General features: G+C 39.3%; 2 protein-coding genes across 3 annotated transcripts in view; both read right to left on the bottom strand.

Moving 5' to 3' along the window:
* Positions 1 to 13,909, bottom strand: part of LOC145447021 (uncharacterized) — a 238,583-nt gene that overhangs the window by 26,940 nt on the left and 197,734 nt on the right. The window lies entirely within an intron of this gene.
* The window catches only part of LOC145447004 (uncharacterized), a 99,382-nt gene that overhangs the window by 2,630 nt on the left and 82,843 nt on the right, over positions 1 to 13,909 (bottom strand). For both annotated transcript variants that reach the window (XM_080325428.1, XM_080325429.1), the window contains exon 12: positions 2,654 to 2,839. In XM_080325428.1, coding sequence (XP_080181554.1) covers positions 2,654 to 2,839 — 186 coding nt within the window. The remainder of the gene's footprint in view (positions 1 to 2,653; positions 2,840 to 13,909) is intronic.

The following is a 13,909-nucleotide window of genomic DNA, read 5'->3' as shown; positions in this document are numbered from 1 at the left end:
CATAGTGTGGTACGCGAATTCAGTTAAAGCGGGAACAAATACTACAAAGGTAAGTTTTCACATATACAAACAAGCAAGTGGATGCAAACCATCTACACCAGCGGTTCTCAACCTTTTTTGACACGCGCCCCCCTTGGCAATGACCAAAAAAATCGCGCCCCCCTGACCCCCCTTACATTTATCGTCATGTGAAAAAGAGCACATCATCTAATACAGAGGTGGACAACCTTCTTGCTAATCATGGCCGCATTTCGATTACTTATGTAGCCTAAGGTCGCATTCCAGGGCATAGCCGCAATGAACGATCTGGACGCAAAATACCTACGGTAAACTGTCCATATCCATTCCCGGTGACCTCCGGACTATTCTACTTTTCACAACGGCCTATTGTACGCACCGAAATCGCGAGTGGCAATGTTATGAATAGTGGCTGGGAGCGCATATTGTCGCGCGGAGCGCGAAAATTTTTCAGAGCCGCGAATGAATTGTTATTTCTTGAGGATTCCCATTCCTGCTCCAAGTAAGAAGGGCGCTACTGCATTAAAATCGAAAAATGAAGTCTTGTTGAATTGCGCGGAGCGCGAAGAAAATTTCAAGATTAAATAAAATCTCTCGAAAATTTGGGAGTGAATTCGTAATTGCAATTTGCATGTCTACGGCTGCCAACACATACTAATTGAATTAGGCGTCGACGGCCGCACAAATTCCCTTCTGCGGCCGCATGCGGCCGTACTACGCCAATTGTGAATCCGCATTCCAGTTGTTTAGTCTTTTGCATTGCTGACAAACTTCCCCAAACTTGTTTGAAAATAACAAAAAAAACATTGAAAAGGACACCAATTAATTTCAAGGTAGGTTGCACTGAGACTAATCCTGATGCTGGTAGTGACTACAGAGAGTACGGCGTCGTTCTGTCCTGCCATGCTGAATTTGATCAGTTTTGGATTGAATTAAATTGTGTTGATTTATAGCCAAATTGAGGGCGAAACCGGACAACCTATATTGCATCTAAATCTGTCTTAGGCAGTGCAGTTCGCCAGCTATCAATAACAGCTACCTAGCGCACAGAGATTTAGGCTACTGCCAAAGCTATAAAGTAATGAATGATTTGCACGTAGGAATTTCTCTAAATCTTCAAAGTATATCAAAAATTTCCTCAAATGAAGTTGAAGTCAGCCTAAACTCCGTTCAGCGCGACTGCTGGAGTTTGAGTTTGGCAAGCTTTCTAGAATACGAATTAAGTTTAATCTTCAATAATCGTCTCTTCAGAATGGTTGTGTAACACATGTTTAGTTACAATTTATACAGACATTGACAAAATTGACAAAAATTTCACGCGCCCCCCCTGAGAGCCTCCCGCGCCTCCCAGGTTGAGAACCCCTGATCTACACACATACATCAGATTTGCACAAACTACTAATCTAGTTAATTGGTGGTCAACCTACTACTGGTATTTTGAGTAGTTCCAGGTCTAGAACGGGTTGCGAATTTCGAAAAGGGAATAGTTCTAGTTGTAGTTACGCATCAAAAAAATAGTTGCCAAACAGCTAGAAACCGCTTGCCATCGTTTTGCGCGAATCGTAATGCCGAGGTTCTGTTGTGTGATGTTCTTACAGTCATTGCTAGCTCAAATGCAAATGCTAACAGTGACGTATCCAGAGGGTGGGTATTGGATTGGGGGGGCTAAACTCCTCCCATCTCAAACTTGTAACGATGTTCATATGGAAAGACGGGCCTATTCCGATAAACTAAAAACGAGATAGTGTTGGGAGTGAATCTCGTTAGTTGTATTTTAGTTAGTTGCGGATTCCTAAAGGTAGATAGTTGTTCTGGTTGCGACTTTTGAAAAGTCAGTAGTTCTCGTGTTAGTTGCGAATTTGTAAAAGGGGGTCGTTCTGGTTGCCAGTTTTGAAAAGGAGTAGTTCAAATTCTAGTTGTAAGTCTTGAATGTGAGTAGTTATAGTTCTAATTGCGAGTTTTGGAGAATGAGTAGTTCTAGTACCAGTTGCGAGTTTTGAAATATGAGTAGTTTTAGTTCCCGCGACTTTGGAAGACCAGTAGTTCCCGTTCTAGTTGCTAATTTTGAAAGAGGAGTAGTTCTAGTTCTAGTTGCGAGTTTTGAAAAGTAAGTAGTTCTAGTTCTAGATGCGAGTTTTGAAAAGTAAGTACTTCCACTTCTAGATGCGACTCTTGAAAAGCGGGTTGTTGTAGTTCTAGTCGCGAGTTTTGAAAAGTAAGTAGGTCTAGTTCTAGATGCGAGTTTTAAAAAAGTAAGTATTTCAAGTTCTAGATGCGACTTTTGAAAAGAGAGTTGTTCTAGTTCTAGTCGCGAGTTTTGAGAAGTAAGCAGTTCTAGTTCTAGATGCGAGTTTTAAAAAGCACTTCCAGTTCTAGATGCGAGTTTTGAAAAGTAAGTAGTTCTAGTTTTTGATGCGACTTTTGAAAGGTGAGTAGTTCTAGTTCTAGAGGCGAGTATTGAAAAGTGGGTAGTTATAGTTCCAATTGCGACTTTTGAAGAATGAGTAGTTCTAGCTCTAATTGCGAGTTTTGAAATATGAGTAGTTCTAGTTCTCGCGACTTCTGAAGACCGAGTAGTTCTAGTTGTAATTGTGAGATTTGAAAACCCTGTAGTTTGTACCAGTCTGCATCATACCCAAACGTAGAAGGTGGCCGCCCCGGCGCTCACATCCCGTATCATCTCAAGATCGATTTCTCCCATCTGATTCAAGGCCTTTTTCGCGATCGCCTTCTCGATGTCGTTCACGTTCACGAGCTTAATGCGTCTCTTCAGCGAGTCCCTCCCGGTTTTTCCCAACAGATTCTGCACGTTTGTCCATGTCTGTCATAGAGTAGCGTATGGTAACGATGGGCAGACCCACTACTCCGCGATCACAATTTCGTTACATCAATTTGAAGCCTCATAGACCTCATATCGCCGCATTTAAGTGCAGCATAACAACACCAACATTCAGATCCCGATATTAGGGCTGGTACTAAAATATCTTTTTTTCTAGCTCTACTGGCTAGTACTGGCCAGTAAAGTTTCAAAATCAGTTATTTTTGAATAACCCTATAGTATGCATCATGGCGAAATCGCCCTTCTAACGGGTTGACTAAAACAACTATAAAAACATATTTTAATGAGAAATGAAAGCAGTTGTTACATTACAAACTACGTATCCGTTAGAGTTGTTCTAAAATACCGTTTTTTCAAATTTTACAGGTCACTTCATAAAATTGTTATGTTGACTAAAAATCTCTGCACACCTGATTTGGCTCAATTCTAACCCGTAGAAGCATTGCTATATTAGAAAAAAGCTTTGGATTTACTAAAAATATAAATATAAATATTCAAATTTTATTAGCTAACCCAGTGGTTCCCAACCTTTTTCGTCTCGTGGAACCCTTGGCCGATATTTAAGCTAAAATTCCACCCCTATGAAAAAGTTGCTTTGACTAAAAAAAGGTGCTTTTTAACGCACAACCATTTGTTGACTGAGCAATATATGGCAAACATATTCAGATCTGTCTGAACTATGTCGAATGCGTACCGTATTACACTTTCAACAACCTTTTTGAAAGGTTCTGTGTGAACGCGAACGTGAACCTCGTGACGTCACGTGACGTCATATAGCTAATTCCAACCCTATCTTTCAATGAAGTGATAGCCTATATATTAATGTACACTAGGGCTGTTCAAAAATAACTTTTTTTCCTGAATCTTGCGGGTTACGTGATTAAATCGTTAGGTTGCCTTAAAAAACGACGCACACCAAATTTGAATTCATTCCAACCAATATTCGCGGATAATCGTAGAGTTTGAAAATTTCGAATTTGCCTATGAATGCAAAAAAAATTTGAGTATTTCGACGATAATTCTTGGATTATCCTTGATTGGGGGATAATCCCAGAATTGTCATCGAAAAACTCAAATAACTCCGCTTCTACGGCTTGGAATTGAGTCAAATTTGTTTTGCATCGTTATTGAAGACAGCGCAACAATTTTATGGGGTTGGAAGAAAAATTTGAAAATTTTTTTTTTTGCATTCATAGGCAAATTCGAAATTTTCAAACTCTACGAAATCCGCGAATATTGGTTGGAATGAATTCAAATTTGGTGAGCGTCGTTTTTTAAGGCAACCTAACGATTTAATCACGTAACCCGCAAGATTCAGGAAAAAAGTTATTTTTGAACAGCCCTAATGTACACGATACCTATAGCGACGACTCGGGCCACATAATGCCACAATGCTGAAGTACATTTGGCGTTTTAAACGTCGCTAAATGTATCAACTGAGGCAATCAAATGATATAATACTTCCATAAAATCAATATCATCCTTCGCTTTGCCAATAATTTCGAAGAGGAGTTGTCAGGGAATGTAAGCTTACGCCTTAACGGTCTTGACCAGACCGGGCAATGTATTCAATGTATGAGTATTGCTACATTGATATTGGGCAGAGTGTAAAACAGGTTTTTATACTTGCTACCGATATTAGGCTACCCCAAAAGTTATACAGCTGTAGCTAACACCTCAATCGCACGGATTTGGTTTTAATGATACAGTAAACATAGGATGTGAAGAGAGACCCCGTACGCTAGCTAGATTTGTACATCAAAAAACGATATCATTCTTATTGATTGATTGAATAAGCATCATTCGCTCTCTACATGTTATGTATGTCGCTCGTGACGTTGTGTGATTGCGGGTTGGCTCACATCAGAGAGTCACTAAATATTCACAAACGGAAAGTTGGATATTTCGAGCAAAATTTTTGTAACAAAGCAGGTAAAATCTTTGAGATTGTCAAGGTGCATGCTCGTTTTGAGTTGGTTTTTTATTTTCCAACGTCATTCATAGAGTGGCCCGCAGTTGAAATGCAATAAATTCGATCCAAAGATGTCAATATGAAGTGAAAATTTTAATAAATGAAAAAGGTTCACAGTGCAGAACCTATCAAGGTTCTGTTGTGAACGCGAACCTCTAAATTCCCGAGGTTCACACACAGAACGCGAACGTGAACCTCGCGTTCACACCATCCCTAACACTTTGGTAAAGTACCGCTAAATTTGACCTGTTTTTCCCGGTCGGGTAGCCGCTGACGAAAATTAAATCACCAAGTTTGCTTGCTATGACCTTGAGTTGAATCGATGAATTCGGTAAGTTTTTCACGTTAGCTCATGCGTAGGCTTAAAAATGTAAACATTTTCACCAGCGGCCATGTGCTGGATTCGGCATGACTTTTTTCCCGCTTAGTAGCAATTTGGTCGAGAGGCTGTCACGGGTCCAACGAAATCGTCTCGCGAGCCTCACTTTATCGGGGGGTGTAATATCTACGGAAGGTATTTATACATACACCCAGCTAAAAATCCACCAAAGAAGCATTCATTGCTAAGAAATAGTTTCATACTTAACAGTTCTACCATAAAATATCGAAGAACCTTTTGAAAACAGCGTATCTTCAGATACAACCCTGAAGCAAGATTCCCCCCTAAAAATTTCAAAATTTCTTCCAAAGGGGGAATTTTCCCCCGGTTGGGAACCACTGAGCTAACCCATGAAATGGTTAGATTGTCTAGAAAAACAGCGTATATAAAATTTGGCTCTATTCTAACCAGTGGAAGCGAAGTTATTGTAGTAGAAGATTTTGGATTTAATAACACAGTATTTATGATAGCAAAATTCATTCATTATTTATCATATAATTACCAACCGGGAATACTTTTTTTCGACTTGAAATTTTTTCAAATTCAAAGGTTGAATCGACGTAATAACGACCCGCATCACCGACTTGTAAAATCATCCGAGTAGTTTTAAGTATACAGTTTAAAATGTGAGTATCTCTAGTTCTAGTTGTAGTTGCGGATTTTTTGTAACGGCAAAAGCCGTTTGACCACAGGAAAGTTAGAAATTCATTAAATTGCGCTTTGGACGATGCTTGTCGAGGAAGAACAACAGGTTTTTCATACCAGTTAATGCCACGTTTCGGTATGTTTTGAATGAAGCACCAAGTGCGGTGGAAATCTTCATCGGGTGTAATTCGATTCGGTTCATTCCGAGTGAGTAGTCGCAATCCTACTTTAGCCATATGGTGATTCATTCGTGATTATGTCTTGGAGGATACGAGGCGAGGATTCATGGACGGATTAAACACTCTCAAAATATGCACGTCCTTTGACGTATATATAATTCCGCATCAAGAATTAACGAATCCGGACTATTAAGCGCGGGTGATTCCACGGAATGAAATGCTACGTACGGAAAGACCTCGATCAATACTACATTTTTATCGATATTCCTTGACAACGCGCAGTAAAATGTGCGTTCCGTCGCAGGCGAGATACTACTACCCAGTCATCCCAAGGTCAGGTTACAATCTTGCGATTACATGGCGCGCAGAACTGCAGCTGACGTGCGCAGCTGAGTATGCATGTCTGCGGCCGATGTCGCGCGAATATTTATATCGGAGAAACTCAGGTTTTGATGCGATAAGTCTACATGTCGGCTAATTATACGCGATAAATTTTCGTGCGGGTTATCGAGTTGCATCAGCCAGGCGAGCTGAAGCTAGAGTATTACTTTCTCAACAAACGTAAGCAAATGTATCATCTTACCGCTGCCGCGTTTGTTAATGACAATTCGCTAGATAGAAAACCAACTGAAATTCTATTTCGACCGGTCACATGCTTCTCATATACAGCGTGCACTTTTACAAAGAAACACATATTCATATACTTAAACAACTAGATAATTTTAGTTGTATAATTAGACTAATCATAGCAAAGTGTCGGTATTCTAATTCTAATCTAATTAGTGATTCGTTTCTTCGCTCAAATCGGAATTTTAATTTGTGAGATGTTTCCATACTCTCATTTTGATCCCAACTAATTCTAGTTGTTTAGTCAGAGTAATCAAAGATAAATGTCGGTAATCTGATTGTAATCTACTTCGTGAATCGTTTCTTTGCTGTAATTCTAATTCTAATGTGAAATGTTTCTATTCTTTGATTATAAGCACAGGAGAACTATATAGTTCGAAACGATCCAAGCTTGCTGTACATACATTTGCCATCCTCATGCTTATGCTTATCTGCCAATGAGAATGAACTTTGGTTTGATATGTGCTGAAATTCATTGAATTTGCAAGTGTTCGCGAATTCAGTAATTCTAATTCTAATTAAAGTTGGAATAAACTGCGTACCGTAGTTATAATTCCAATCCTAATCTAATTTAGAAAATATGTACTGATAATTCTAATTATAATGTAATTTGGAAAATCAGAAAATATTCTAGTTGTCCAAGTTTGCACATGACACAATGGTATCACCATTACTTGCTTCGCGATCCTTGGCGATTGTCAGCCAAAGCAATCGCGGCTCACCCACACGCAAATCTATCCCTTTTCCAGCGATCCTTCAAAAGCTTGTTTTATACTATAAACAATGTATCTCGTGTTTAGATCACGTGTCCAATTGAGCGTTTTGCAGAAGAAAAAAACGACCGCGAAACTGCTTTATTGTTGAAGGCATGGATTGAGAGTAATCATGCCGATTACAAAAGAATGGACTATCAACAACTGCGATTTGCACATTCCAATTTCCTGGCCTCCGTGCTACCTAAGAAGTGAAAGATTTTTTTCTAATATATCAGGCTTTAAATCACACAGATGTTCATTTGGCACTACTCTATCTTGGATCAGTGAAATTTTGAGCAACATCCACAAATGAAATACGAAGATACCACAGGGTAAAGTTTACACCTCACCAGTGGTTCCCAACCTTTTTCCACCCCCGTACCGTTTGGAGGTTTTATGCAGTGCTCCCATACCACCTATGCACAAGGTACGCACGCCGAAGGCGGTCGCCGTATTGAGCTGCCGAAGGCAGCGAAACAGAAAAGAAACGGCCCATTTTAAGGCGTAGTATATGATTTCTGTAGTGGATCCATTTGGAATTCTTGTGGTCAAATACATTAAAACGGAATTTGGTTAGGCAAGAATCCTAATGCTTTACGACTAAATCTCTTCCCCGTAGGCCGGCCGGCATTGGTGGAATTGCCCTACCCACGACGACGACCTTACCACGACGGCTTCAAAAACTCAAAATCAACCCCACCTGAAATATTAACTCCCTCGGTCGAAAAAAACAGAATCTACCCGCGTACCAACTGGAAGATTTTCGAGTACCACTAGTGGTACGCGTTCCACAGGTTGGGAACCACTACATTACACAGTAGGCCTTATAGAAGCAGGAAGAATTTGAATTGTTCAAACATTTGTTCGTCATCAAAACCCAAACCAGCTGGGCGACCCATATACATTTATTTTGACCTATACTCCCCGAGCCCGAAAAAAATCATTAGTAGTGAATCATGTATGGCAGAACATTATCCACTCCAGTATTCAATTGTGGTAGTGTCCACCGCAACAAACACCACACGGATCCACTCAAGGACTTGAGAAATTCGGCTGAACGGTCGCCCGATATTTGAGCAAGCATGTGACATAATGAAAAACGATAGTCCACATCCTAGCTCACATCCTAACGCTAAATCTAACCCTAATTGCGACATACTGAAGAGTCGTATGCTCAATTGCTCAAATGTCCAAGGATCCATTTGAACATCAAATTTGTGGGACCATGTATATGAAAACGGCGCGGCCATCTTCGCGTACAGCGTTATTGGAAAAACGAATGACGACTACAGACCAATGAGCACGAATTAATGAAAGAATCCCACGTGAAATATATTTATCGGCAGAATTTCAAATGGATTAACTATAAATATTTAACTTTGGAAGGATTAACCACTTAAAGCATCAGACTACATTTGAGAGGACGCATCACACGTGAGCAAATGTCCCCTCCATTCTAAAATGTTTCCGGGCACGGTTTTTTAAGTCTCGTAGCCATTATCTACTGAAATACAGTATCGAACTCTCCATATCATTACTACAAAATGATGTATAATTCAAGGGACGGCGAGCACTAAAGGCTGATAATACGTAATAGATAATGGCCGTGCGAGGATGCCAGAGGTTGCACGTGTCTCGCTTACAAAAGAAAATGTCCGCGATAGCGTGGCGCGAAGTAAAGAGTGCTCAAGCTCATGCTCACGGAGGAGGTAAACATAAGAGTTTGACATAGGACCGTGCATATATAGGACCATGGAAATAAATTTGGTATTCCACGAAGGCTTGCAATTAGCGTAAGTGTTCCACGGATTAGTAATGGTTAATTACCACGGCACTATAGCATAGCGTAGGTTTTATATACGGTATTACGGTATAAGGTCCATGCCCTCGATCCCTCTTCGTATAGTATAATAATAAATGACGAAGGTCGAAATATGCGCACGAATTAATGAAAGGATCCCGCGTGAAATCTATTTATCAAATTTCAAATGTATCAACTATAAATATTTAACTATGGATAGCTTAATCACTTAACGCATCAAAATACATTTGAGAGTCACGCGGCGCACGTGAGGGAATATCTCCTTCATTCTAAAATGTTTCAGGGCACGTTTTTCAAACTTCGAAGCCATTATCTATTGAAACACAGTATCGAAACCACCATATCATTAGTACAAAATAATGTATAATTCAAGGGGATGGTGTGCACAGAAGGCTGATTAGATAGAATGGATAATGGCCGTGCACGTGGCTCGTCTACAAAAACAAATATCCGCGGTAGCGTGGCACGTAGTAATATCAGGTCATAGAATTAAAAAATGAGAAAACTTACCACTCGGCAATTACATTACCAAGCGGATTATTTTATCTAGTTTCCTGAAATCGACTCCGCTAACCCCACTGTACATTAACTATTGTATATAAAGTTGATTCAGCTTAATCCGGACACTGTGGTTTCGCTCACTTTTGGCCGGATTAAACGGAAAATCAATTGTGCGTTACACGGTCATGCGTAAAGGCAGTCAGCGCATTGAAAATAACGTCAAGTTGCATTTTCAAAGCATTGCAGCTACACGCTATACTGCAGTAATTGGTACTGATCGCATACAACACACAACAGTTATACCTTCAGGTTAGTTGTATTGTATTGCATTTCGATACCAGCCAAGAATTACTATATACTACTTACTATGTTACTGTGTAAACACAGTTAAAATAGTACAGTAATTCTTCAAGGGTTGAAAGACTATTTTCACCTGATAAAAGTATAGGCCTACTCATCAAAATAATAGGATTTTAGAAGCAAAAGCTTTAAGATACACGCAGTAAACTTTTACCTACTATTCTGTTCTACAAGAAGGACGAAACTGTACCGAAGTAAAAGCGACTATAAGGCTCGCACCCACGTATATATGAGCTTATTATCGAATGTAAATTTATTGATTGACTTTGTTTCACTATTATCCCTCATCATGTGTTAAGACGAACCAAGTACTGCTTATTGTGTTATACGTTATAACCTAACGATAGGCATTGCGACCCTGTATACGAAAATTGTACAAATTAGCCGTTGTTTTTACTCGAATATTTGATGTTTGTTCCGTTCCCGAGCATCTTGGCCGAATACAGAGGTTGTCCGGTGTCCGAATTAAGCGCAGTCGAGTGCATTCATTGTTATTTTGGTAACAAAACACAAGCAGAACCAGTTGAACAAAGTGTTCAAGACAAAGCAGCTCTGTTGGAATAACTTATTTTGGATTGACCATCAGCATGCCATAGGAAGGAAAGTAAATTTTAACTCGCCGATTATTCTTTGGCGGAACTTCGAGAAGATGCCGAAACTGCTACCTGAAAAATCCGAGATTCGTGAAGATCCATTCTAAAGTATTGATTCCATTTAGGGCCACGATTTGATGCGATCAAATCAATAGGTGTAGGCTACACACGGACGTTACGGAAAATTTATTATGTTGTTTTCAGGCATATATCCTTGGCATTCGGACATAGGGCGCAAAGTAATAAATTCTGTAATATCTAGATTTAGTCAAAGGGCGATAAAGAGTTGTGCATTAGGATTTTTCAACAAAAACTGTTCGTTTCAAATTACACCGGCTATTTGATACAATCGTTAGGTTTACTAAAAACGCCGCACATCGATAAATGGTGGAATAATAAAATTGCCACCGTAAATATATATTTTTTAAATCCAAAACTTTCTAATCCAATAAATTCACTTCAATGGGTTTGAATTGAAACAGATTTGTTAGGCATTGTTTTTTTTGTAGACAGTGTGACAGTTCCTTGGGGTGGCCTATAACATCTGAAATATGATAAAAAAAATATTATTGATAAAGAACTCCAAATTGGATGTACAGCGTTTTTAGGCAACCTAACAATTTCATGTAATAGCCAGTAAACTTTCAAAAAAAAGTTATCATTGAACAACCCTTGTGTGCCTATACAAATTGAATGCACAAATCGCGAAGCTGCCTATTCTCACAAAATCACATTCGAATTCATTCGAATCACTTCTTACGTTCTTAGTAACTGATATTCATAGTAGCGTATGAAACGTGTGTTACATTGCAGAATGCGAATAATATTGAAAAATAGGTTAGGAACGTCTTATGTCTCCGTGGGAAAGTATCGCTTGTGAGCCTTACACATTGATCGAAACCGAACCAACTATAAATCGTAATAAATCACAGTTGAATCAACCAGTAGTAGGCGATTTTTGACGTCAGCAATGTCAGTGTTACAGTATTTTGCCCGTTAATAATTTGATATTCATGCAATTGTGTTGGATAAAAATAACAATCAATTGTATTTGCGATTGCTTGAATATGGAACATAATGACCCGCGAGTTTATCCTGGTATGTTATACCGATATCACATGCATAAGTTATTTCCATGGGAAAACATTCGAGATTACAGATAATTGATGCGACTTATACACCAATCAATTGACCGCCACGTCACTTGTCACATGGGCTTTGCAAGCTATGTAATGTAGCATGCAGACATTGCCTTTGTGTTGAAGTTGTAGATGTTAAATATGAATATTGCAATTCAAGGTAATATGGATGCATTGAGTTAGGCCTAACATATGTCCTCTTTCAGGGGGATTTGTACCCTCTTTTCAAGAAAAGAGAACGATCCTCTGAGTACGCTAGAAAATGCTCAAACGTCCTCATTTTTCGCATTCCGAGGTCGTTGCCAATTCTTTCAACGAGATTTTTACGTGATACGTTTTATTCAATTCTAAAAAAATAATGTAGCCATGAAACATGCTGAATTGCATGTTTAAAAAGCTTTTCCGACAAATTACCCTGCCAGCTCTATACCTTCTTGATTGTTATTGTAAATATTGTTCGGCGTTTTCAGTAACATCTGGGCCATCCTATACGTGTGAGGATTTGTCACAATTCTTCGGGCGCAATCTTGCAATTAACAGACCTATTGGTTGGACCAGTTTCGAGCAACTTGGCGGTTGCAATTTCAATGATATTTCGTGTAAACAATTTCAAGAACTCGTTAAAAATGATTCCTTATTTTAAAGTGTTGAGGGAGCCGCAAGGTATTCGTGGGGCTGGTTCCGAAAAACAACTTTGATTTGTTGGTTTTGCGTCTGTTTTTGTAACTTTTGCCTGCATCAGGAAATGTAAACATCATCAAACTCAACGGAACCATGGTATACTTTCGTTTCACTTTTTGTCGGCGAAAACATGTCCATATTTTAGGTGCTGAAAATTTGGTAGGACTAATTATGTGATATAGTGATCATGGAAATGCAGATGTTTTGAACAGCGTTTTCGCTAGCGAATCATGTCTCCGCTGTAGTTTGCTATTTTGAGCGGCCACAGCACGCTGGATGATCTGTATATAATTTAATAACGAATTTGACACAGCGTGTTTAAGAGCAATGGAAATTGCCCGTGCGTCATGAATAATGTATGCCTTCGTTGCTCGAAATTGATAATGGAAATTGCAAATATGATGCAGCCTGCAGAATATATGCGCTTGTAATGCAACGGAATCTATTTAACTGCGCGCAAACAGGATTTGGAGTGATGAGCGAGATGAAGGTGAAAATTTCATACAAGATTATGCAGCGATCCTCAAAACAACGCCTTTGTTGTTCAACTGGTACTTTATTCACGAAGTTCCTCCGCTGATTTCAAACTCTAGCATATTTTCATAGTAAGACAATATACTTGATCTGGGTCGCGTTATCTGGTTCGAATATGGAGACATCCATTTGTAATACTCAGTGCACAGCATTCATATGTGATGTCATTCGCGATTGGCTTGTTTCCGTTAGCATAAATCGGAATATTGGACTGAGATGTCATTATTGTATAACCGCGGTGTTCAGGTTGGTGAATATTGATGCTTCTGATATAACAGTGATGCTCAGCCCTATCCTTACCACGTACCCCGTCGAGGTTCAATGATTTTGCTGCGTGCCAGCAAATTAACGAAAAAGTCAAGTTTAAGGCAAAAGTGTACGGAATTATTAATGCTGGAGGGTTAGCAAATAAGTCGGCCGGAAATTTCGAAACAAATGCGGCCCACGAGTTAATCAAACCATGATTATTAATGGCACGCACTAACAAGGCAAAATTAAATTGATAGTTGCATTTTTTTCTCATCCACAAGCTGATCTAGGCGGGACGCAACTGAGTGGGATGACACGTGAAGTGTTTATCTATATATTCGATGAATGCAAAGCTTATATTAGAAAAACACACGTTAACGTTTTGTGGAAACATTCATTTATCTTAAAAAGAAATACATTTACTGTGTACCACTTGCAATGACTTTGGGAACCGTTGTGCTACACACTGCGTGCATGCGAGCCCCGAAGATCTTTCATGACAAATTTTTTCGCGATAAGCCCGGGAAAGCGCAATATACCGTATGCTTCCGATAGATTTCATTCGTGCAATCACAATACCATGCGTTGCGGTCTATCCTAGCAGACGAACTTTCTG

Source organism: Botryllus schlosseri, chromosome 9, assembly GCF_051294905.1.
Source record: "Botryllus schlosseri isolate E-star chromosome 9, Bs_hap1, whole genome shotgun sequence".
Taxonomy (NCBI): domain Eukaryota; kingdom Metazoa; phylum Chordata; class Ascidiacea; order Stolidobranchia; family Styelidae; genus Botryllus; species Botryllus schlosseri.
This window is presented reverse-complemented; position numbering and strand designations above follow the sequence as displayed.